This window comes from Argentina anserina, chromosome 1 (assembly GCF_933775445.1).
Source record: "Argentina anserina chromosome 1, drPotAnse1.1, whole genome shotgun sequence".
In the NCBI taxonomy this organism is placed as follows: domain Eukaryota; kingdom Viridiplantae; phylum Streptophyta; class Magnoliopsida; order Rosales; family Rosaceae; genus Argentina; species Argentina anserina.
Window position 1 is genome coordinate 2,228,579 of NC_065872.1, and position 25,675 is coordinate 2,254,253.

Here is a 25,675-nt window from a genome sequence, read left to right on the forward strand (position 1 = left end):
AAAATTAACCAGAACAAGTACCAAGTGCTTGATCTTTCATATATATACAGGTATACCAAAACCAGAAGAACCGAATAATTTTTTACTTCGTCGGATTACGCCAACAGAATTCCACGTACAACACTAAACCTTTCTAGTTTCAATATATCGTAAGTTCACAACAAGCATATATGATCTGGTTATGAAGATCATACTGTTTCCTAACACCCTATAAGAAATGCTCCAAATATGATGAGGACAACTTGAAACATCAAATAGTCCAGCCAACTAAAACTGGAGCTCTTGATATGCTAATTCAGCATCCATGTCAACCATATATATAAGCTAGATGCACAATATCTTGTACATTTGCTCACCCATAGAAAACTACAGCTAGGTTATTAATTAGTACTGGACCTGTTTCTTGTCACAGCTCGACCACCCCAGACATACTGATCAGCATGGTGTTGCCTGCACCGGAACGAGCCCGGATGCCTGGTTGGCGAGCACACGCACCTCCTTTCTCCGCTGTCACCTCCACCAGAAGCAGCAAGTCCAGCAACCTCTCCAACTCCTCTGGCTGCAGGTCCATGCAAGTTCCTTGCACCATCAACCTCAACTCGCGCCTGCACAGAAAGAAGCAGCAACCGGCGATATTGAACCGCCAAGTCTTTCTGGTCAACCGAAGACACTCCCGCCGGGTGACACATAATAATGATTTTTTTCTTCTTTTTTTGATCAAATAATAATGATCTTCTATTCTTCTCCGATCTCAGCTCTCGTTAATCTGAGGTATAAAACCATTCCTTAAAAAGAAAAGAATCTGCGGACTCAGCATTTATAGAGAGAGATGAGGAATAGGCAGGAGAGGTGGGCAAGTAAAGCTAGCTAGCGATGGAATTGGCATATATAGAAGTCTTGGGGGTTAAGATTGATCGGTGATTCCTCAAGGGAAAGGTTTCCTTTGCTTTTAGGCTGAATGTAAAAGATGCTTTCGTTACAATACAATACAATGTGCTTATCTTTACAAATTTTTCAGCAGGCTGATGAAACCGGTGTATATCTTGACTCTTGAGCTACACTTGTCTATATGCCAAGCTGCATATGTAGAAGAATAACGACGCTGTTCATAGTCAAATTCCCAATTAATGAGGATTAGATGCTACTTGTGTTTCGCCACCTGCTTTTGGTTCTGCCAGTTGGAGACGATTCTGCTCAAAAGACTGCTCAGTTGTCCAAGTCTGACTGGCAATTTACACCGTTGTTCATATCTTCATCTCTCACCGCTAGTTCACAAATTATCTTTATCCTAAATTCCTAATATATTAAATTCGTGTGTGGTTTCAGTACATATCGAATCACATATCGAGTGTCGATGTTTTAGTCGAATCCTTAATTTCATGACTTGCTGCACAAACTTACTTCTAGCTCGGTTAGCACGATTAATATGCACGTCGATCACTAGTCATACGGCGGTGTTCTTCGCTCCAGGGTTTCATGTATATGTGACTAGAAATGCAGCATTTGATGAGAAAGGAAGACCTAATCACATCAATCCGGTTGAGCAAAATATTGGACCCAAATAAGAATGAATTTGTCGGCTCTAAGTTAGGTTTATGCTTTCTGTGTCGTTAATGCTGTTCCTAGTCAGATCATGGACCTAATTAAGCATAAGCAACACTTTTAATTACTTTGTGTTGGATATATTATAGAAAACATTTGGTGTAGTGCCTCCTTTTCCATTTCATACATACACACACATACACATAATATTAACATATATATATTTTTAAAGTGATATAGAGCGAGAACTGGGACTATATTCTCGGCTCTTTGTTTTTTTTTCTTTTATAACTAAAAAAATCATATAAATTGAGTATCTCTTGTATCTTTTTTAAAAATATGCCCAGTCAGACAGAATGAAAGGTTAATTGAATAACATTCTCAATAAAAAGTTTAGCAATCCCGTCATCTTTCACCGACCGCTGATCCATTCGCAAGTGGTATTTCTAGTAAATTTGTAAACATAATCAACTACAATTAGGAACATTTTTTTTTTCTGAGAGTAACAAGAATTAGGAACATAATCCAACAAAGAAATTTAGACATACATAATCGAATCAGACAGTTAGCATCGGGTTAGGTCCTGAAATGGTGGATCAATGAGTTGGGCGCGCTCTACTTGGCCCAGTCTTATTCCAAAGTGGGGTGGGAGGTAAGGTTTTTTCATACCCTATAAATTGCATTTCACCGTAGTCGCCCTCATCGTTTTCTACAGTGCTGCTCTGTAACTGGTGTTGAGTAATGTGTTAAGAATGTAAGGTCAGTTATGTCATTTGATACCTATCTCTATCCCATATATAGGACCTAATGTACTGAACACAATTCAAGGAAGTAATATACGATGTAGTCTTCAGACGATTCTGCGTTTTATTTACATTTTCTGTTCTAGATTCAATAATCCATGGTTTCCTTACATGATGGAGATACGGTAGATTGCTGTCCCACTAAAGCCCCTTCGATCAACAGCTGAGCTCTCCTTTTTAGCTCCTTCCCCATTAACAGAAAATTTCCATTATCTCTTGGTTTTCCCTTCTTTTTTGGCTGTTATTGATTTGGATCCTCCTCAATCTTTTACATGGAAAAACCTGACTAATTTGGAAGGTAGTTGATTGGGTACCCACTTGATGGTTGAATTTCATGTTACACGAGCAACTGCTGTGTTATCCATTTGCCTAGCCGGGCTATTTTTACCGATTAAGAGATCTGGGGTTTGTGTTATATGTGTAGTTCGTGATTTTCGCCATCAATATAGTTGTCCTTACTTTGCTCTGCTATTGAAGACATAGTATCTGAAATTATGAATGCTGTTTTGTAATTCTATGTTCTTTTCCAAAATGATTCCATCTTATTTCAGGTTTCAAATAACCTGAACTTCAACAAGTGAGTACACTAAGTTACTGGCTAATGCTAAGCAATTAGCTATCCGCAGCATTTGAGTTTGAACTCATTGTGATTTTGCAATTACCAAGTACACTGAAATTATTAATACTACTGTTTTATAAGAAGCCATATGCATGTCCAAGATTTAAAATGCATTCCAGGCACAGAATAATTCAGTTACAGGCACAAATAAAGGGTTAGGATACAAGCAGGAGAACCCCCTGTTTATTTGGTTTGTGATTTCTGCTTACATATATATAACAGATTAACAATGAACCTGTTTGAAGTATTCATGTAACCGAGTATCAGATGCCTTCGTAGTCTATTGTTGGTCTGTCGGGTTTGTACTGCAGTTGTTCAAACTTTAAACTTCACAAAAACTTTAATCATGTTGCCTCTCACTTATATACGATCAATTTCCATTCCAAGTAAATTAACGTATCTTGAAAACTCTATTCAGCATCATTCTTCTTTTTCTTCAGCTGGAGTGGAAAGTGTGGCGTTCAACGTTACATAAGACCAACTGAAAGGGTCAACTGGTAAAGGTCGACTATTACAGACTATTCCATTACAATGACATAATGTATTCAATTTGGACTTGAATTATAAGCTTCGTAGCTCAATCCTACTGGCTTCCATCTGTTAATTAAGACTATTCTAATTTGACAATTATAAGTTCTGTATGACCTTCTAATTTGACAATTCCACGCATTCTCTCCCTTGCTTGCTGCAGGCGCTGGTTGCTACATTTGCACACCTGCGCTTTCTTTGTCACAGACTTTCAACTCCTTCGTGTTTCTCATGTCATGTCCCACTCGCTTATCAAGCGTAGGGATCTTGATCCCAACAAATGTTAACGTCCTCAAATTTTGAGCAAGTGAGACAAAATATACATTTAGATTCCTCACAAAAGTAAGGAATATCGACTATTGACTGTGTTAGTCTTTTAAAAGTGATATGTACACAAGTGACCATAGACGGCAAATATAATTCTCACCGATGTTTAAATAGGGGGACAGACTCACATTTCACAGTAATTTCTAAAATTTGAATTTCATATATATGACGTATTGCGTTAATCTCAAACTCTAATGTTTCATTTCAAACTACAACATGTGATCAAGTTCATAGAACCCTCTACGTGTACGATCCACGTTTGAGTTCAAATTTCGTATGATTTTGATAAACAAATATAGAATGTCATTATGTCACACATGGATTTGATGTCTATATCCTTCCATCGAGCCTTCTATGGTGGCGGCCTACACCTATGGCCACTCTTCAATGAGACTCCACCCGCGATAGAATCCGAATCCGAGTCCAGAGTGATTAAAGCCGCCGAGTCGGAGTCAAAAAGGCTCGCGTCAAGACCGCGTTACTTTGTTCAGGAAGAAACCAAACCAAACTGAAACTATTCTCTGATTCTCTCTCTCTCTCTCTCTCTCTCTCTCTCTCTCTCTCTCTCCCACCTTCGTCGAAACTGCACATGTCTCCACGTTCTCCAAACCCCACTCGACCCAATATATAAACACCAACTACCCTTCCCAACCCTTCCAACCCCAACTTCTCAAAAACCCCTTTCATCTACTTCTTCAAACTCACCTCAATCTCTTCTCTCAATTCCTCTTCATTTTTTCTGAGGATGAACTCATTCAGATCCTGCTGCGCTCTCCCCGTTATTGGGTTCATCTTCATGGCCCTTTTCAGCCTCGCCTATGGCCAAGAAGCCCCGGCTCCTTCTCCAACCAGCGATGGTGAGTGTTTGTTTCAGATGATCAGATCCTGTTTCTGTGGTTTGTGTTGTGGGGGTTTTGTAGTATTGGGGATTTGCTGATATGGGTTTTGATTTTTTTTTTGTTCAGGTGCGGCTATAGATCAGGGAATTGCTTACATCCTCTTGGTGCTGGCTTTGGCGATGACTTACCTTTTGCATTGATCGGATCTTTGGAGTTTTAGGCTTAGGCAGTAGCAGCAGGACTTGATCGAGCTTGTTCTTGTTGTGCACTATATTGATTTAATTCATAATTCTTTCGTGTAATTTTTCTACTTATATATTCAATTGGAGAAATTGCAGTGCCTGGTTTATATATCAGTGCAAATATCTATGTGGGATGATCTTTTTTTTAATCCTGTTTGAATTTAGAGTTCATGGGTTGGTAACTTCGTATGAATATAAAGAATAATTTAGGGCCTGCTGCTGACCATAGACTTGAGAGTTGATACGTGGACATTTCTATTATACAGCTTGAGTATTGATATATGAATTGGCATTTGGAAATGTCTAACAAATTGGGGTTGGTGCTTGTCGAGAAAAAAAAAACAAATTGGGGTTGGCTTCTTATTGACAAGAAACGCCATCCATTTGTCTCATCAAACCTCATTGATGTCTCGATCACCATTGGCATACCAATGCTTATGATTTTACAGAGTAGTTTGGTTCCGATACATGAAATTTTAGGGAACGTTTGCCATCAAAACATGTTGAACATTCGAATTAGATTTTTCCACTAAAGAAACATTTTATTTGGATTTTAAACGATTTTATCTTGTAAACTATTTTTTTAAAATGAGCCTCTAAACCATTAGTGTTGCTTAATTTGTACTACGAAACTTAGTTTTCTCAAACATCTTATGGGCATCACTACCACGCAAGAAGAAAAACCTATTTGAAAAATTGACATGATGCAAAGTATGCTCTCCACTTGACCTCTTCAGATGGACAATATAGCAAAAGGTCACAAAATTGTTGCAAGAATACACTTTACATGCGCTTGAAATCATTTTTTTTCGTAATTCATATTGACATTCACTCATATGTACATTTGTTACGTGATACAAGTAAAATATAACAAATCAAATGTGAGTAAAGTATGTCAAAAAAATATAACATATTTCTTTTTTTAGGGGAAAAATATAACATGTTAGCCTGCATTACAATTTGATGACAATGGAGGCTCATAAACTCGAGATCTACAAAGAAAGTTTAATCATAAAAATTTAATCTTTGGGCTTCAAATTTGTCTTTCTTGGGTTGGAGTTGGGGCGTATTCGGGTTCACACTTATAGGTGTCACTATTAGGAAACTAAAACAAAACAAAAAAACACATTTAAATTCCAGTTGCTGAGTTGACCTAGGTCTTTGGCACCTGGAACAGATGGCCCAAACACAACAGCCAAGATCACATACAACACCTCCACCATAAGACCCCTACAGAGCCAATGCCCTATCTCCACGTAAGCATTCACGTTATCGTACGCACTAGGTTCCCTCACCGTTTTTCCATGCCGAGATGATACTCTTCTCTTCTCTTCTCTTCTCTTCTTCTCACAAAACACATTCAGACCCACCCTGTTGTTCTAAGTCACCCACCGTCAAATTCTTTGAGAGCCTCCCATTCACTTTAATCCATTCTTTTGTTTGGTTTTTCATCCATTTGGCTTCTCAAATTCATCGCCTTTTTCATCATCGGGTAATGTTTTGATGCCAAGCTCATCACTTTTTAATTTGTTGCTGTTATCATCTGCCAAAACCATTGCCATCAAATTTGGCTGCTTTTTTGGGGTCTGTGATTGGTCTGCTCAATCGGGTTTTGTGAATCTGTTTCTGGGTGTTGTTTTGTTGTTGTTGTTGTTGTTTGAGTTTTTGGTTTGGTGTGGTTTGCATGGTGTATGGGATCATCTGGATGATGGGTTTGATTGTTTGAGCTTAATGTTTGTTTCTGGGGTCATTGCCGGGTTAAGAATCTAAACTTGGTGTGATGCTTATGGGTTGGTTATCAGTGTTGAGTTTTGGTATGTTGTGGTCTTATCTTGTTTTGTTTGGATGAATGTATGGAATTTGATGATTTGAGAGTGTTTGATTCAACTTTGAGCTCCTACTCGTAATCGTAATGTTGCGGCTGTGGGAAATTAATGGGATTTGGTTCATGGATGCTAGGGTATCTACAGTTGGACTGAATTTTAGTTTTGAATGTGTATTTGTGTCTGGAAATCAAATCGCAATGTAGCACTGGTGAATCAATTGAAATTTGCCGTCTGTATCATAATGCTGCTGTGGAACTGTTATTCATTGATCATGATAATATGAAAGGTTTGATTCAAAGGTTAAGAAGGGGTTGTCACATTTGATTGTCTATGTTCATTTTTCTTGGAAATCTGCATTCAACTCTGTTTACACTGACTGCAGATGACCAGACTTTTTGTTTCCAGTGGGGACATTATCTCTAAAATATGGATGCTCAAGTAAATTTTTTGGGCTGAGCATCTGAAGTTAAGAACAAACTGAAATACTTATCCGAAGTTAACTCTTTTTAGTTTTGTCAACTTCTCAGGTTGGAGTCCCAGCCCATAATTTTTCAAAATTCTTTTGGATTGGTGAAGGAAGGTAGAGATTATTTGCATGAAATAATATGCCAGATTTAAGAAGTGGAGTTCGCCGGTCAAAGAGGATCAATAATGTCCAGGATAATCCTGTGGTTATAGTTCCAGCTGCACGGCCTGGTGCAGGTAAAGGCAATAGCTTTAACATTCTATTTTTACAATGACCTCTGAATATTGCATTTACCTCAATGATTCTGTGTTCCAATGCAGGGTTGGCTGGTAGAGGTAGGGGTAGAGGGTCTAGAGCCATGAATCAAGGCAAGAATACCAAGCTGTTTGGTGTTGGAGTTGGTGGCCAAGGGAATGCAGATATTCTAAAGAGAGATTTGGCGGTGGTTCATGATGCATTGGTAGATCAGAAAGGTGCCCAAAAATTGGCTGCCATTGAAGATGAAGGGAGCAGTAGTCCACTTCCTGAAAGAGTAATATTTGCTACTTATCTTCTGTAATCTATCTAGTAATATAACCAGAACTTTTTACTAAACAAGATTCCGTGTTTCTTATCTCCAGGTACAGATTGGAAACTCCCCCTTGTACAAGTTAGATAGAAAACTGGGGAAAGGGGGCTTTGGACAAGTTTATGTAGGAAGAAGGGTGACCGGAGGATATGGGTGCTCTGGGCCTGAGGCCTTTGAGGTCTCATCTTTGTACTGCTTCTCTGTTTTATCTCTTCAAATTCTCAGAGAAAGTTGATTCTTGTACTAAACATATTCTCTGTATTTGATTGTAGGTTGCTTTAAAGCTTGAGGGTCGAAACAGTAAAGGGTGCAGTCATGGACCTCCTTATGAGTGGCAAGTATACAGGTAAGAAACATTTCACCCTTTTCTTTGGTAAAACCCTCTAATCTTTGTATCCTAACCAGTTTTTCATGATCCTGAAGTTCTCTTAATGGATGCTATGGAGTTCCCCATGTTCATTACAAAGGTCAACAAGGAGATTACTATATCCTGGTGAGTTACTTTTCTATCTGTACTTATTTTCTAAGGGGTGGCTTTCTCATATTAAAAATAATGTCATATATTTCTGCTTTATGAACAATAATTCTTAAATGTTGCAACAGGTCATGGATATGCTAGGCCCCAGTTTATGGGATGTTTGGAATCGCAATCAGTTGTAAGTAACTTATGTTCTTTCTGTCTTCTCAGTTTCAAAGATTTCTCAAAATAATTAACATTTCCAGTTTTATGCATTATTCATGCTGTTGTTATCTCCTTTTGTGTTTTCTGGTACTAAGGCTGTCTGAAGAAATGGTTGCGTGTATAGCGGTGGAGGCAATCTCAATTCTAGAGCAGCTTCATATCAAAGGGTATTTTCAACTAATTATTTTATGCTTTTGTTATTAATTTTTATTTTTTTATTTTCATGTTCTACATTAATGTGGCTCATTATAAGTCATTTGCTCTGCAGTTTTGTGCATGGAGATGTGAAGCCAGAAAACTTTTTGCTTGGTCAACCTGGAACAGCCAATGATAAGAAGTTATATCTTGTTGATCTTGGTTTAGGTAAGAGTTATCTGTTAAAAAAAATTTCAATAAGGAAAAAAGTTCAAATCACAGCTGAATGTGTTTCTGTATATCAGTATATATACGTGTTGGACAGGCTTGTGACTGGTTTGTTATGCTTTCTGTCAGCTTCAAAATGGAAGGAAACATCTGGACGTCATGTCGATTATGACCAAAAACCTGATGTTTTCAGGTACACAACCTTCACTATAATGTACACATTTGATCATCAGGATGGCTATAGAGGAGGGGGAGAGAAATGTTACTATGGTCTCACAAGTACTGTGAAAAATTATTGATATGCATTTTAATAAATCAGAAAGTAAATTGAGTGTGCATATTAATTTTGTGGTACTAATAACTAGTTCAATATATGGACATTTATGATACGATCTTTAGACCCAACTTTGTATTCATGACTCAGCGTATCCTGATAATTTTGATTTTTTTGATAGGGGAACTGTTCGTTATGCAAGTGTACACGCTCATTTAGGTAGGACAGGGAGCCGAAGGGATGACCTTGAGTCATTAGCTTATACCCTTATATTTCTCCTTAGAGGCAAACTTCCCTGGCAAGGTTACAATGTAAGTTCCTTGGGTGTTCCATTCCTAGTCCATTTAGACGGTTGTATTTATTCTTCCTTATTTGATAAGCAATTGACATGGATGTTGGGCTGTAGGGGGAAAACAAAGGATTTCTTGTTTGCAAGAAGAAAATGGCAACTTCTCCAGAGATGCTATGCAGCTCATGTCCTCCTCCCTTTCAACAGTTTCTTGAGTTGGTGACCAATATGAAATTCGATGAAGAACCAAATTACTTGAAACTTATTTCTCTGTTTGATAATAACATTAATGTGAATGCCGCCCTTCGACCTATAAGAACTGATGGAGCTACGAAGGTGGTTTACTCGTGTTCTATACATGTGTGTGTATATTCTTGTTAAGTTTGTGATTGCTGCAATTGTTTATAAATTGCTTTTGCAATGTAGGTGGGCCAAAAAAGGGGAAGGTTGTTTCTTGAATCGGAGGATAGTGAGCAACCCAGGAAAAAAGTTAGACTAGGTTCCCCAGCTAATCAGTGGATCTCAGTCTACAATACCAGACCGTCGATGAAGCAAAGGTAGGTGATCTAATACCAGGGAGCAGAGTCTCCTTTCCAGGTTTTATATCTTGCTCTAGTTAGTCATCCAAGGTAGAAGGCCTAAGGATATCACTGATCAGTCATTCTTTTCAATTTCCTGGTTTTCTTAGCTACTTTGTTTTCTGATATGATGTATGTGATTAGATTTCTGTCACAGGATTTAGAGTATTGGTTCAAAAGCATAGTGCATTTATCTTTATTTGCCAAGCTGTAAAAAGGAGTTTTCATGATTATGTAATATTTTTCAGGACAAACGTCTGTGATTAAACCTTTAAAAAAAATTAAGGGAGTAGTCCTAATCTTCCATTGTAAGAAAAGCTTTGTTTATCACCTTAACAGGATACTTTAAATTGCTCTTGAATGGAGTCTGAATCTGATTTTGCTGAATATATATTGTTTCTGTTTTCACTGGCGTATTGGTTATACACTCTTTACCTGTATAAAGAAGATACATGATGAATTTTCTGCAGGTATCACTACAATGTTATGGACGTGAGAGTAGACCAGCACATTGACAAAGGAAAGGAAGATGGATTGTATATTAGCTGTGTTGCTTCATCTCAGAATATGTGGGCTATAGTCATGGATGCAGGGACAGATTTTACAGCCCAAGTTTATGAACTATCGCCTGTTTTCTTGCACAAGGTAGCTATTATTGAAATTACTGGCTCATAAACTTCCAATGTGACATTCAATTGTTCAGTGCTCCAACAAGTTAATTGTTTCTGATTGATTCCAGGAGTGGATAATGGAACAGTGGGACAAGAACTATTATATCACTTCACTTGCTGGTGCAAGCAACGGCAGTGCGCTGGTGGTAATGTCCAAAGGTATGTCAAACTAAATAACAGAGCTTCATGTTCTCTGTAGCAGTTTGGCTGTAGGAATCTAGTCGATCATTGATGATAGTGGCAGATGCCTTTTTTTTTTTTGGTTTTTGTTTTCCCATAGGAAGACATAGTATGTTTTTTTCTTGTTTGAGCTACTCTTTTGTATTTCTAATATTATATTGTCTTCCATTGAAGGTGTACATTATACTCAGCAGTCATACAAAGTCAGTGATGTATTCCCTTTCAAATGGATTAATAAGAAATGGAAAGAAGGTTTCTCTGTTACATCCATGACTACGGCAGGTAGCAGATGGGGCATCGTTATGTCCAGAAATGCAGGTTATTCTAATCAGGTATATAGTCTAGAACCCCCTTTTGTTACGTTCTGTTTGATTTGAACACTGCAGAAAATAATTGTTTCTTGTGTATTGGTAGGTTGTTGAGATTGATTTTCTATATCCGAGCGAAGGAATCCATAGAAGATGGGAGAATGGATATCGTATTACCTCAACTGCTGCGACAGAGGACCAAGCTGCATTCATACTTAGTTTACCCAAGAAGAAATCACAAGATGTGGCTCAGGAAACTCTGCGGACATCTGTTTTTCCAACTACGCATGTTAAGGTACATTTAAGTTAAATTAATTAGGTCATGTCATCCCTGCTTTAACCTCTGTAGGGTTTTGGTAATGGGAAAAGTTGAAAAATTAAAAACATTCAAATCTTTTTATAGGCTACTATATTAATTTAAAAGATCCTTCTCTGAAAATAAGTTTATTGGATATGATAGGAGACTGGGAGAGGAACGCACACTATCTTTAAAATTAGCTTAGCTTAGCTTTAATATTATTTTGGTGAAATAATTGCATATACCATTGGCAAGTAATTGTAGGAGCCATTGATCATTGCACATGTACACATGTGGTAAATTCAATTATATATACAGAATTACTTGTGAATAAATAAGTCACATATGTGTTTTCAATTATTTGGCCTTGGCAGGAAAAATGGTTGAAGAATCTTTATATTGCATCAGTCTGCTATGGGAGAACAGTATCATGAGGATCACCAAACCATCGAAAAACTGCAAACTGATGTTATATGCTGGGGGATGATATGTTTGGTTATGCAACAGAATCCTAACAAATTCAGTCCGGTGGATGCTGACTGCACCCTTTTTCTGGCCTTTTGAACGATACAGCAAAGTCTGTACCATGTCAAGAGAAGGCAGTTGCTTTCGTGTATAGATGCTTTCTGTAAGAACATATAAACACAGGAGCTAAAATGTACCAGTATTCGTGCTGATAATTGATGTTGTTCAAAAACGGAGAAGACTGCCCTCTACCTATCATATAGAGGGATGCATTCTCCAATTGATGAAGAACACAAGCTCTTGGAGAGAGCACATATTCAGACATGTTTGGGTACAAGAGTGTGTACCCAAGTTGATGTGTTCTTTGTAATTTAAACAGATTGTACCATTGTTATTGTATTTCTACGATTAAAGGTGATGGAAAGGTGTTAGAATCAACCATTGTTCGGCAAATGAGAGATTCCTTCGTGTTAATCATATCTAATATGAAATCTTACGGCCTGGTCAGCATGGACCTTTGACCTGAAATCTGGCTCTCCTTGTGGATAAGATCCATATGATCCGGAAAAAAATCCACATGTTAGTACATAAGCTGGTTTATAGATGTAGTCTTTTTTTTTGGTTAATGAGTAATTCATAAAAGTAACAAAGTACAAACGTACAAGACCCAAAGTAAATAATATGAAGAGTCCAGCTTGCCAACTCGATCAATTTAGAAAGAGTGAGAGAAAACCAACGACTCACCAAACTATGGGTCACAGACCTTACAACCGAAAACATAAAGGTATCAATGCTAACAATGAAGCGAAGCCCGCACACCTGACGCCTATGTATAACCAAGACACAAATCATATGGAAACCCACAGACAAAACAACATCAACAAATCACAATCAAAACTCAACACAAAAATGTGTTTAGCCAATGCCGAAGAAAATGGGGGGTGATGAACCCATGCGAGAGCGTGAAAGCGTGCACCCATAATCCAATTGGTAAGTGTCAAAATGCACTTTAAGCGTGCAGATTCTGGATGTAGTCTAGTGTAGCACTTTTTAGCCAACTGATGAATAATCGAGCTTAGTCAACTGAAAATTATGAGTTTTTTCTATTAGCTACTCAAATTAGACTATTTTGGTCTAAAGGAGACAGCTAACTACAACCTATAATACTTTTAATACAAGAACCTACTTCTTCGTGCTATATTTATGCAACTGAAGCTCAGCTCTAACTTGCAGATAGTATACAATTTGGTGTTGTTCTACAATGGATAGAAAACACTGGTGCAGCGCAAGCAACAGAACTATCCGGTTGGGGCGGCAGTATCATGTGACTGACGCTCGTGTGAGTTTGCATTCAGCTAGATCAAACAAGTCACTGTGGAGCACATTGTGGATGAAGTTGAAGAAAGAGAAGAAGAAGATTTTTGATTCTCCATCCAGCTCTCGGTCTGCAAAGTTCCAATATGATCCTTTCTCTTACACTCAGAATTTTGATCAAGGGTGTTCTTGGGACCAACATGATGATAATGACCTTTCTACGCGCTCCTTCTCTATGCGTTTTGCAGTTCCTTCTAACATCTTTCAAAAGGGAGAATTGTTAGCTTGGGAGGAGTGAACTTGTATTTATTTAGTTCAGAGCTATGAATCCAAAATGTAGATATCTGTTACACATCATTCTTTAATTTGTACGATTTTTTCTTGCTTCTTCAATCTATTTATGTGCCGCGATTTTTCGTCAAGTTACATCAAGTTGCTTATCTTGTGATATGGGATAGGGGATAGTTTCTAATACCAGAACAAGAGAAACATGAAGAATCATGTTTCCCTTTCGAAACCAAATGAATTTATCATGAAAGCTTGTTATTTCTGGTCTTATAAGCATAAGGAGGTTATGCTTGAACAAGAAGATGAGTGTAGTTTTGTGAACATCTACATAACTTTCAAGGATTGCATACCAGACATACTCATAACATACGGTAATTATCCTGCAGAAAAATGCAGGATGAAGTTTGAGATGCTTCATTTGTCAGTTCTAGCATTGTGCATGAATCCTCATGAACTGTTGACAATAAACAATGAGCTGAGCTAGATGAATCGACTATTTGTTACTATTTGATAAAGAATGCTGTTCTGATTCATATTATAGTTGACATTTCACTCAATTATTCATCTCCAATTGACATTAAAAACTAACAACAACCAACATAGAGATATAGCATCTCATCCACTTGTGGCAGAAAGCCTTAAACATGCCATGTTTGACGAGCTAGCTAGTGTGAAAATCAAAATGTATATATTATATAATAGAGAATCTGATTCCTCTTGATGATCTGATATGTAACTCCAAATTAAAGTTAATTGGGAATTCTAATAATCCAGGGTCTACCTATAGAGCTTTGGTCTTTGATCTTTAATTTGGGACTAACATCATTATATTATTTACAGATGCTTAACATACGCATGGCAATGCGTAATCACCTTAAGAAAAGAGAAGAATACCAGGGTTTCTTCAAGTGGGATAAGTTTAGTACATCCAATTTCAAATATATGTAATCTTCATATGGAAGAAGCATTCTATCCGGTTTCCTTGTCTCTACCACCACGATGATTCATTGTTTTTCAAATAAAATTTCTTCTCAGTCTTACTTTTATTGCCGTCATGTGTTCGTACTACATTCTCTTATACCATGCTAGATTTGTGTCATTTGAGACTAATCCTCGGTAATGCAAGTGTGCTAAACCATATAGAGTACATGTCTAATGATGCATACAAAGTAACATGACCAGTGTTTATACTGTTGAAGGGAAAGTAGAACAAAATGACACTAACTCTCGTAGACTCGTAATAATGTGAGATATCGAAAACAATTAAATTCACTACATGTTTTAATGGTTAAACACGGCTATTAAAAATTTTAAATGCAAATTCTATTATATAATTTTCAGTGTATAAAATACTCAAATTTGAAACAAATGCTTAGAAAATGGATTTTTCACATTAAGAAGAGGTATCTGTTGGTTTTTCAATCATCCAAATTGTTACCATTACCTTTAATCTACCTCGTCACCTATGTCGTTGTTTGTAATTTTTTATATTTGAAAAATCAGCGGTAATCAGTTGCTTGACATTACATACAAAACTTGTATTCATTATTAACTATAATCTCTCATAGGGTGAAAATAGATTTGTAGAAAACAAAATAATCTAAATTCTTCCTCCATATGATAACATTTAACCAGACTTTTAACACAAAACTCAATGATAACATTTGGCAGATTTCAGTAATGATAACATACTAAAATGAACTCACGGTTAGAGAAAGTGTAAGAACAAACCGTTCACTACTCAACAATTTATTTCTAGGGAGCGAACGAATCAACGATAAATAGAAACTTTTAATATAATTTGTGAAAATAAAATGTGGGGTATCACCCGCCTATAAATTATCTACGCAGCAAAACGACACCGTTTTCTCCACCCTACTTTTTTATTTACAATTCACCGGAGAGCTGGAAATATCTACACTCAGAAACGCTGATCTTCTTCTTCCTCCTCCATTTTCCTCAATTCCAAAACGCCGTCGTTTCAATAATCTCATCTTCCAATGGGGACCGAACTGGTGGTGGCGACTCACCGAGTCCAGAAATTCTTCGACGACCTAGAGGCCCAGAAGGCCATCCTCTCCACCTCCACCAGCCTCTACGCCGCCATCTCCGACCACTTCACCGCCCTCCGCACTTCCCTCGCCGACAAATCCCAATCCCTCGACGCCAAATTCCAATCCCTCGACTCCCGCTCCCGCGAAACCCTAGCCTCCCTCGCCCTCCGCGAGACCTCTCTCCCGGAGCGCCAGGCCTCCGCCGCGGCCGCAGTCTCCGACCGAAAACGCGCCGCCGTGGCGGAGTTTGAGCGGAGTATTCCGGCGAGTTCGGACATCGCCGAAGCGCTGAAGTCGCTGTGTAGGAAAATGGACGCGGAGGGGCTGCTGAGGTTTATAGTCTCGAAGCGGAAGGAGTCGGTGTTGCTGAGGGCGGAGATCGTTCCGGCGATGGCGGAGGCGGTGGACCCGCCGAGGATTGTGATGGATGCGTTGGAGGGGTTTCTGGAGACGAAGGCTAAGAAAGTTGGGGTCACTGATAAGCGGTGGGCCTGTGGGCTGTTGGTACAGGCTCTGTTTCCGAATGCCGGCCCGAAAGGACCGGCATTTTCCCGGAGTGTGGTGGAGAGGGCGGCGGGGATTGCGGACAGGTGGAAGGAGCAGATGGAGGAGCTGAGTGGGAGCGGTGGAGGGACGTTGGGGGCGGCGGAGACGGTGATGTTTGTGCAGATGGTGATAGGGTTTCAGCTGAAGGAGAAGTATGACAAGGAGTTTTATAAGAAGTTGGTGATGGATCATGCTGCTAGGAGAGATATGGCTAGGCTTGCAGGGCAACTGCAATTCGGAGACATCGGAGGTATGTGTTTGTGTGATCAGATATCAGTTTTAGCAATGTGTTGTTTCGGATTATTGAATGTCGAATGTGTGCGTGTTAGAATATAATGTAGGGTGTTTTTGTGCAAGAAACTATGCTGTCCCGAGGGCTTTGCCAATTTGAACTTGTTATGTAGATTATCAACTTATACTTTGATGGTTAATATCGAACTTTGGCATAGTTTGTGGTGAGAAACTTTAGCTCTTATAGGCACATTTTCGCGTAATACTTAGAGCTGAAGCTTGTTGGAAGTCTTACTGATGAAGCATGGTGGCTTGACACTTGAAAGTGTAGTAATATATAGCATAAAGTGAAAAATCTGTCATTAGATTTTTGATCAACTCGCCTAAGCCTTGTATCAAGTGAGTGTTGCGGGGCAGAACTTTGTTGATTAAGTTGAGTAGGTTAAGATATTCACAATCACTATATGATAGCCTTACCGGCGTTTGCATACTTTTCTCTTAAGTTAGATATAAACACCTTAGTATCACGTCTGTCCTTCTGTTCCAGATAAACAAAATTAGGTAATATACTTATCTTATCCAAATACCAAGAAAGGTATGTGTGTCCTTCCCTCTAATGTTAGGAGGAGGATTTTTGTGCCATTTACATTTTTGGTTAGTCACCAATTTGTATATATAAGAAATTATAGCTTGATGATTCACTTTTCATATCTTTCCAGTCTTATTGTGTTCAAAGTCGTTGTTCACTTGCCCTGATCTTCACATCGATGATCATCTAGGCTGTGTATAATTTGATTGAAATGTTGTCTGACTTGTACAGATGTTATTGATGAGTTAGTGAAGAACGGGAAGGAGATAGAAGCAATATATTTTGCTTTTGAGTCCGGTTTGACGGAGAGGTTTCCTCCTATCTCCCTTCTCAAGTCCTATTTGAAGAACTCCAAGAAGGATGCTTCAGCCATAATGAAGAATGGCAACAATAGTGTGGTTGCATCTGTATGTGTAACTCCATCCTATATCTCTGTTATCTAATCAAACACTCCATTCTATATATCTCTGTTATCTAATCAGATTAGTTTACTCTAAAATTAAATGTCTTTTAGACTCATTCCAAGATTTTTTTAATCGAGGTCCATCTCACAGGAGCAGTCAGGCACTTTGGAGTTAAATTCCATGAGAGCAGTGATCAAATGTGTAGAGGACCACAAGCTTGAATCAGAGTTTACACTTGAATCCCTAAGGAAGCGAGTCACTGCTCTAGAGAAAGCCAAAGTGGATAGAAAGAAGAATTCAGCAGCAGCTTCCGGGAAGTCTAATAACAAGCGATCCTACGGTGCTGGTGCTGGTGGCGGTGGCGGTGGCAGTGGCCGTGGAGGGGTTGGATCATCTTCTTTCCGCCCAGCCAAAGCTGCCAAGTATTCCAATGCTTACCCATCATCCTTTAACCGGAGAATCCCAAATCCTCCTACACAGCATAGCCCGGTAACAAGGTATCCTGAACCGTATAATTACCCAAGCCCAACCGTGTATGATGGCCCAACATCAGTCTCTTACGGAACCTCATATGGAGTAGCTCGTGCTCAAAGCGCTGTTGCTCTTCCACAACAACGCATCTACTCTTTATCCGGCGACAACAGCATGGCTTCTAGTTCTGCACTCCGAAGTGGTTCATATGGCGGCCAGACCAGCTATGGAGGACCATATGATTATGCAAATGCGACACCAACATCATACCAACCACCACCCTATCAACAATAATTTGACACAGTTACATGGCTCGTTATCTTCGGCTGGTGATTAGGGTCCATTGTCATATAATGCTTTTTTGGCCATGTACCACATAGTCTAGATTATGTTACTGCGGCTCTTTTCACTTTGATTCTTACCTTACAATCAAAGGTTAGAAAAGTAAGAGCAATTATGCCCCTTGGTTACTAATTTACTATATTCATTGACAGAGCACAAAACTTCAGGCAGTTGATGAACGTTGAATCCGGTATGAGTTTCAGTCATATACGACCTGAAATTGCTCGGGGATTGGGCAGTAGAACAGTGTGAAAATAAGCTTTCTTAGGTTCAGCCATCCCGTGTATTAGGTACATTGCGGAACCAAAATCCTTGCACGACGAATGTGTAAAGCTAAAGCAAATGCAGAAGAACTGATTATAAAGTCGAGCCTGGGTGGAAGGATATTTCTTATTTATGAACCTTCGTCCAACATCGCCCCTTAATCTATAGAAATTGCCATTAATCTCTTTTGATTCTTTTTGGGTCTGGTGGCTGTGGCTTGGCTTCATTGGTTTTTTAGTCAAATGAAATAAGCGACATTGGACCAACCAGCTCTATAGTCTAAATGAAGAAAAAGAAAACAAACATTGCTAGTCTTGGTTTAACGTCCAAACTGGACCGTTCCCTTTCTATTACCTAAAAAATCGAGCGTCTCTTTTGGCTGCGCTAATATGTAGTATGCACTATGCAACGAGTCATGAACCATGACCATTTGTGTTTGTATCTGGTTGGGAATAGTCTATAGAGAAACACAAGAACCAGATACAAACCACAAATGAAGACTAGCAAGCATCATTGAACTGAAAACTAACAATGCATCATTGTACTGAAAACAACGTCGGTATTCAAATGAAGAATAGAGCACCGTAGTTTTCTAAGGCCGTACGAAGGAAGTGATGATTGATAATGAACTCTTTGGTTTGGTGCACAACTCAGTACATTTTCAGGTCTAAGGTCTAATGAGGACCCAAAATCAACTAGGAGCGATCATATGCAAAAGAGACCAAAGTGGTTGTTGCTTCCTTCAACCTGTGTTGTGCTTTTAACACGGGGGATCTCTTTGCGTGATAGCTAGACTGGTAAGAAGAACACTGGTACTGGTTCATATTCTGTGCAAGAAAGAGAGAATAAACCTACCTCACTGAATTTGGAAAGATCGAGCTCTTTTACACTTCTTAACATCAAATTCGTGCAGGTCATCTCAACCTATACTGGTTTTCCCCACTTTCAACATACTTGTCATTCTCATTTTCTCTGTAATGGCTAATGACTAATGAAACTGAAAGTATCCATGTATCTTCTTTCCTTCTTCGGAAAACAAATCAAGCCTAGTTGAGAAATCTCATTTGCAAATTACCAACTCCATTGCCAATGCAGCACACACACACACCCCACACCACAACCCTAAATCCCCCGAAGGAAGGCCATCGGCGCCGCAGCCGGGGTTGATGTTATAGGAACTAGTAAAATTTCTGTTTAGCAAACGAAAAGGAGTAGGTAGAATTGTTAATATAGTTTCCACTCAACAGATTTATAGGGAGTTGTATATTATCACCCAACGGGTGTTTCTTAACAAGCATTCTCGTATACGTACAATCAATACAAACTAAATCAGTAAAACACAATATTCCAATATCATATTTTCATTCACCACAGAATGAAATAACGTGAGACGTAGCAATACCAGGGACCATCAATTCAGATATTGCTCTGGATGGCATACCTTATTATATGTATGATACATACGTCCTAACAATTACGTCTGGCTTCTCACTCCTATTTTCACCATATAAAGAATAAAAACTGCTAATTCATTCTAAACAAATTAACAAACACAAGCTCGAGTGAACTAGAGAGAGAGAGAGAGAGAGAGAGAAGAGCTAAGAAACACAGAGAAACATAGAGAAGATGGGTACTGAAAGTAATGGCAGCTCTGTATCTTCCGACTCCTTCGTCAAGATGCCAACCATAAAGTTCACCAAGCTCTTCATTAATGGAGAATTCGTCGACTCCATTTCAGGTACTAATTTACCTTCACTATTATATCATCGTTCCACGTTGTTTCAGGCAACAATATCTAAACACATTAATATTGGTATTTCCTCGTAAAGGTAAAACATTCGAGACCATAGATCCCAGAACCGGGGAGGTGATAACCAGAGTTGCAGAGGGCGATAAGGAAGACGTGGACCTAGCGGTGAAAGCTGCACGCGCCGCCTTCGACCATGGCACTTGGCCTCGTATGTCCGGCGCTGTACGTAATCCGGCAACTCTTTTTCTTCGCTTTTACCGCCTATACATATATAGCTAAGCTAATTTGTTCTAGGTCAAGTGTCTCATCCCCAGTTTTCTTATCTGTCTTTGATTCCATCGGCATTTCTTGTTTTCTACCCAAAGTTTTTTCGACGTTTGTGAATTATATATATATATATAGCATCATTGCAGAAGACAAAATTAATATTTCTATTTTTTTTTCTTTGAATTATTAAAGTTGGTCCATCTTCTTCGTCCATGCCCAGTGCTTCCGTCAGAAAAGATTGTCTTCGATATCAGTCAACTAAAATGCAGAGCCATTTTTAGTTCATGATGATAAGATATGAATCATATTTTTCTTAGATCACTACTTACTAGTGACTTAATGAGACAGGATTAGAGAGAGATAACGTGATTGGCACTGAGATTACTCAACATAGAAAATTAGGGATCACGTGATTGCATTACGAGTAGTATAAGAGAGCATGTAGTTGTTGTTTACACTCAATTTATAGTTTAACAGCAATTATAAGTATCTACTGATCGTGTGAGTTTATGCACAATTTGACTCGTTGAGACGTCAGCATTTTCTTAAGGTGTGACAATCTTGTACTTCATAAGTATTCAAAGCTAATAGTAAGTCATGGAAAGTAAGCTGCAAGTTTTCCAAAAAAAAAAAATAGATGTACGTATAATGTGGAAACTTTTCAAGAAGAAAAACCTTTCAAAGTTTCAATATTATCTTTCTCCTTCTCTGACCAACTCATCTCGATCTGTTACGATGTTTTGTTTGGGTATAGTTGTTTGTACTTTTCACTTTTCATCAAATATCCTTCTTGATTCTGATAATTGACAAGTCCATGGCTATGATCTCTCAAGTCCTTTTTGTGGACCACGGTTGATCAATGTTAGAGAATGACCAGAATTGGCTATTGACATATGAAGACAAAGTACTATTATATATGTAGCAAATTTACATGATCTACTAAAATTTGGCTTCACTGTATGGTATTACCGTATTAATAGTAATTAATTTACTTCCGAGGCAGAATTAACTGAAATTGAAGTAATATTGCTTGAATATTTTTCAGGCGAGAGGGGCGATTATGATGAAGTTTGCAGCCCTGATTGATGAACATGCAGAAGAACTAGCCAAGTTGGATACAGTTGATGCTGGGAAGTTGTTCGGTTTAGGCAAAGCTTTAGATATACCTATGGTAGCACAGATGTTACGTTACTATGCTGGGGCAGCTGATAAAATTCATGGGGAGGTGCTGAAAATGTCGCGTGACTTCCAAGCTTATACTTTGCTTGAACCTATCGGTGTTGTTGGACACATTATTCCATGGAACTTCCCCAGCAGCCTGCTGTTTGCTAAGGTTGCCCCTACCCTAGCTGCTGGTTGCACTATGGTCGTAAAACCTGCTGAGCAAACACCTCTTTCCGCGCTTTATTATGCGCATCTTGCTAAGATGGTAAGCTTGGAAATACCTTCTAAACGTATCTTTTGCACAGTCAGTCACCAGAAATGTTATATTTGCCTAAAAAGTACACAATGTTCTGTTATCACATTGTCAATCTAGAATTTTAGATTGTTAGTAATTATTGTTAGATTACTCATGTGTTTGGTCGATCCAAACCCATTGTCAACGACGTAACATGCCAAAAAAATTAAGATGGGAATTAGGAAATAATTAAACTTGTATATATGTATATGCATGTAAAAATATATTGCCAATGCGGCTTGGCTAGTTTTAATGGTGACTTTGGCTTGTGACTTATTATGAAGGCTGGTGTTCCTGCTGGAGTGCTCAATGTCGTAACTGGATTCGGAAAGACTGCTGGTGCTGCCGTCAGCCATCATATGGACATTGACAAAGTAAGTTCTAGCTAATGGCTACCTTTACCAACTTCTACTGTAGTCAATGGCTTCAGTATGTATTGATAGTTCTGTTAAACTTTGATATTTCAGGTTAGTTTTACTGGTTCCACAGAAGTAGGTCGTGAAGTGATGCAGGCTGCAGCAAAGAGCAACTTAAAATCAGTATCACTTGAACTAGGGGGCAAGTCACCTCTTTTGATATTTGATGATGCTGATGTCGACAAGGCTGCCGACCTTGCTCTTTTGGGAATACTCTACAACAAGGTCAGGTTCATAACTTTGTTACATCAATTTTTTCCTTTTTTTTTTTTTTGAAAGGAGGGCTGGTAGTGCGGCTTCCCTCAAGCATTGATTAATCAATATTAATAGCCAGAGTTTCATTTCCTCACTTGGCTGGAATATGTAGCAGAACTAACTCTTTTATTATTCACATTTCCAGGGAGAAATTTGTGTCGCCAGTTCTCGTGTGTTTGTTCAAGAAGGAATTTATGATGAACTTGTGAAGAAGTTGAAAGAGAAGGCAAAACACTGGACTGTTGGAGATCCTTTTGATCCTAATGTTCGTCAAGGACCTCAGGTAACAAAGGCGAAAATCTCCAAGATATTCTATAATTTTTAACTAACTAGTGTGTTTCTCGTGTTTTAGGATTGACGTATATGCCTATGCTTACCTACATATGAATTCGAATTCATAACATAAACTTAAAATTGCAGGTCGATAAAAAGCAGTTTGAGAAAATTCTGACTTACATTGAGCATGGGAAAAGAGAAGGAGCAACTCTGTTAACAGGGGGAAAGCCTGTGGGGAACAAGGGTTATTTCATAGAGCCAACAATATTCACTGATGTCAAGGTACAGTCACCAGTTCAACATAAATCACGAATCCTATTTCTTTTGTGTTCATATATCTCACAGCTGTTATAACAAATCGCATAGGACGACATGCTTATAGCCACGGATGAAATTTTCGGACCTGTAATGTCACTGATGAAGTTCAAGTAAGAACAAGCTTAATTCCTTTAAGTTTCTTAATAAGCCAACGGAAGTACAGTTTTGTTAATTTATAACCGAGTAATTTTGCAGGACCATTGAGGAGGGAATAGAAAGAGCCAACAACACAAAGTATGGCCTAGCTGCAGGCATTGTAACAAAGAACCTTGATGTCGCTAACACCGTCTCAAGATCAATCCGAGCAGGCATCATATGGATCAACTGCTACTTTGGCTTCGACCACGACTGCCCTTATGGAGGATACAAGATGAGTGGCTTTGGAAGAGATTTTGGTCTGCAGGGCCTCCACAAGTACCTACATACTAAATCTGTGGTCACTCCCATATATAACTCTCCTTGGCTCTGAAGTCTGAATCATATAGCAGTGGAATGTTAAACCTTGCAATTCCAGTGCTGAATAAATGAGAGAGTCCTTTATTTATGTAGGAAATGTCAAAATATCATATATTATACCATCTATTATTCTATTTGCATGTGTTTCCTCTCTTTGTTTGTAGGAATTACAAGTCTTTTTTTTTTTGGTTACATAAGTCTCTGTTTGATTGAAGCCGGCATATGATAATTGTTAAATATGTTTCTTAACAAGTTAACATTATAGAAGGGTCAAGTGAAGTGACCCTTCTGCAGCATTGAAATTTTTGGTTCTTTATTATATCAGTGTCCAATGGCTTACGACACCCAATATTAAAGAATCATTACTTTGCTAATTAGATAAACGTATTACTCTCTTTTTTAAAATGAACAAAAGACACAAAGCCTTATATGTAACTATATATTCCACTCTCGCACTCTAGGTTAAAATCGAAATACGCCAAACTACTAAAATCTTAGAAACCTAAAATTCTAACAATTTCTATGCTGGAACCATTAGTATAAGCTCCAAAATCCAAAAACAGAACCTGTTAGACAAATCACAAATGTACTCATTTCATAGACTGAATCACTATAGATCGAAGGGATTACCCCGGATGAAGAACCAACTACTTTAACACCTGAGCCATCAACCAGCTGACCAGGCTTCATGAGCCCATGCCAAATCACTAAGGGCACCCTCTAAACCTGACTCCACCGCCGCCATCGCCACCAGTCATGGCGCCTAGCTCAGAGCCCAAAAAGCCATGAAGAGGAAGTGAAGCTATCGGCCTCCACCACCCCGTTGCCCTCGATCCCTTGTCGTCAAGTCGCTGACGACTCCGGGGGCCTTCAAGCCTCAACCACGCCAAGATCTCAGGGGATGGAAAACCGATCCACATGTCCCTACCACCGCAGCTCCCAGACCTGGTGCTCACACCAACCAAGTCCACCGAGCATTCGAGCAACGCACCATCGTCGCCCGCCACCAGATGACTCCATAATCGTTCCAGTCAAAGACCGGGAATTCTGATCCCTCAAACACTCCTCGACCGTGGCCTGGCAAGAAGACGGAAGAACAAGAAGAGGAGGCTTGAGCCACCTCGATGCCGGATGCAAGCCAAGGTTGTCATGATTCCTATTCGCGCCTCCGGTAGACGGGGATAAGGAAGACCAAAGGAACTCAGCTCACCTAGTGAGTATATGGATCTCGTGTCTAGGTTTCCAATGACTCTTAAGGAGTTTATGCCACCTTAGTTAATGGACATCCCTAGGGCCATGAGGATGGCTAGGGTTAAGAGTGAAGAGAGAAGACGAGCCATTCTCTATAAACGTATTAAGTATTAACTCATTAAGACAAATTATCATGTAAGATGTTTTTGAAGAAACTATAAGTTACATTGGAATATTAAGAGTGAGACTATTCTATGACAATTCTTTCATTCGTGGTACACAAATCAGTCAACAATTCAGATTACTGTCCGATCACGCAGTGCTTGAAATTGTCAAAGTCTTGGTGCATCTAGTATAAGCATATATACATCCTTAAGACCGTAAACATCAGATTATGTTCAACACAAATGAATAATAAATGTCCTTTTTGTGTGGAAATTAACAGGGAAGAAGTTCACGTAGTCATATTTTGAAGAGTCTAAGGAAGCCAAGTAAGACTTAATTACCATCATCGACAATGCGCCCAGCATCAAATCTATCATCCACGCTATTCTGCAGGATGGATTTGAATAATTGTATGATTTATACACGAGGGTGGATAGTGCTCTTTAATATAAAAGCAGTATATATTTGAGGTCGCCCGCCTCATGGACATTTCTAGCTAATATAGTAGCATAGTCCTTTATTGCTTATACTACAATTAGAAACTAATACAATTATACAATTGAGAGTGATCAAATCATCAAATTATTATTCAGGGAAAGATTAGGAAAGCAATTGAGAAGTAATCGTCCTTTAAAAAATTCAAGTTAACCTGCTGGGTCGGTACGTAATCACACTAGTCACCGAGCCACCAGGTCTACCATTTGTCTTTGACATCTATTTTGTTTATGATATGAATACTTGTTCACATGCA

At 38.8% G+C, this 25,675-nt stretch overlaps 3 protein-coding genes across 5 annotated transcripts; all 3 read left to right on the forward strand.

Moving 5' to 3' along the window:
- The first annotated feature begins 6,233 nt into the window (after window positions 1-6,233).
- On the forward strand, window positions 6,234-12,306 carry LOC126805122 (casein kinase 1-like protein HD16). 3 transcript variants are annotated; one of them, XM_050532226.1, is made up of 19 exons: window positions 6,237-6,392; window positions 7,109-7,164; window positions 7,254-7,434; window positions 7,513-7,724; window positions 7,813-7,938; window positions 8,033-8,106; window positions 8,184-8,253; window positions 8,364-8,416; window positions 8,538-8,609; window positions 8,711-8,805; window positions 8,935-8,998; window positions 9,261-9,390; window positions 9,486-9,704; window positions 9,795-9,925; window positions 10,417-10,591; window positions 10,686-10,776; window positions 10,972-11,129; window positions 11,212-11,400; window positions 11,778-12,306. In XM_050532226.1, exons 3-19 carry the CDS (start codon window positions 7,332-7,334, stop codon window positions 11,835-11,837), a joined length of 2,022 nt encoding a protein of 673 aa, XP_050388183.1. In that variant the 5' UTR covers window positions 6,237-6,392; window positions 7,109-7,164; window positions 7,254-7,331; the 3' UTR covers window positions 11,838-12,306. The 3 variants fall into 3 exon arrangements, with proteins under 3 accessions (XP_050388182.1, XP_050388184.1, XP_050388183.1); XM_050532225.1 differs by lacking the exon at window positions 7,109-7,164 and having other exon boundaries at window positions 6,234-6,392; XM_050532227.1 differs by lacking the exon at window positions 7,109-7,164 and having other exon boundaries at window positions 6,234-6,392; window positions 7,254-7,428.
- A 3,111-nt stretch (window positions 12,307-15,417) lies between these two features.
- LOC126787250 (FRIGIDA-like protein 4a) lies at window positions 15,418-18,258 on the forward strand. Its single transcript, XM_050513168.1, has 3 exons — window positions 15,418-16,320; window positions 17,122-17,297; window positions 17,445-18,258. Exons 1-3 carry the CDS (start codon window positions 15,471-15,473, stop codon window positions 18,057-18,059), a joined length of 1,641 nt encoding a protein of 546 aa, XP_050369125.1. The 5' UTR covers window positions 15,418-15,470; the 3' UTR covers window positions 18,060-18,258.
- A 1,602-nt stretch (window positions 18,259-19,860) lies between these two features.
- LOC126784145 (aldehyde dehydrogenase family 2 member C4-like) lies at window positions 19,861-23,705 on the forward strand. Its single transcript, XM_050509631.1, has 9 exons — window positions 19,861-20,109; window positions 20,201-20,343; window positions 21,434-21,817; window positions 22,132-22,221; window positions 22,315-22,488; window positions 22,664-22,801; window positions 22,939-23,076; window positions 23,161-23,222; window positions 23,308-23,705. Exons 1-9 carry the CDS (start codon window positions 19,998-20,000, stop codon window positions 23,579-23,581), a joined length of 1,515 nt encoding a protein of 504 aa, XP_050365588.1. The 5' UTR covers window positions 19,861-19,997; the 3' UTR covers window positions 23,582-23,705.
- Window positions 23,706-25,675: the final 1,970 nt, after the last annotated feature.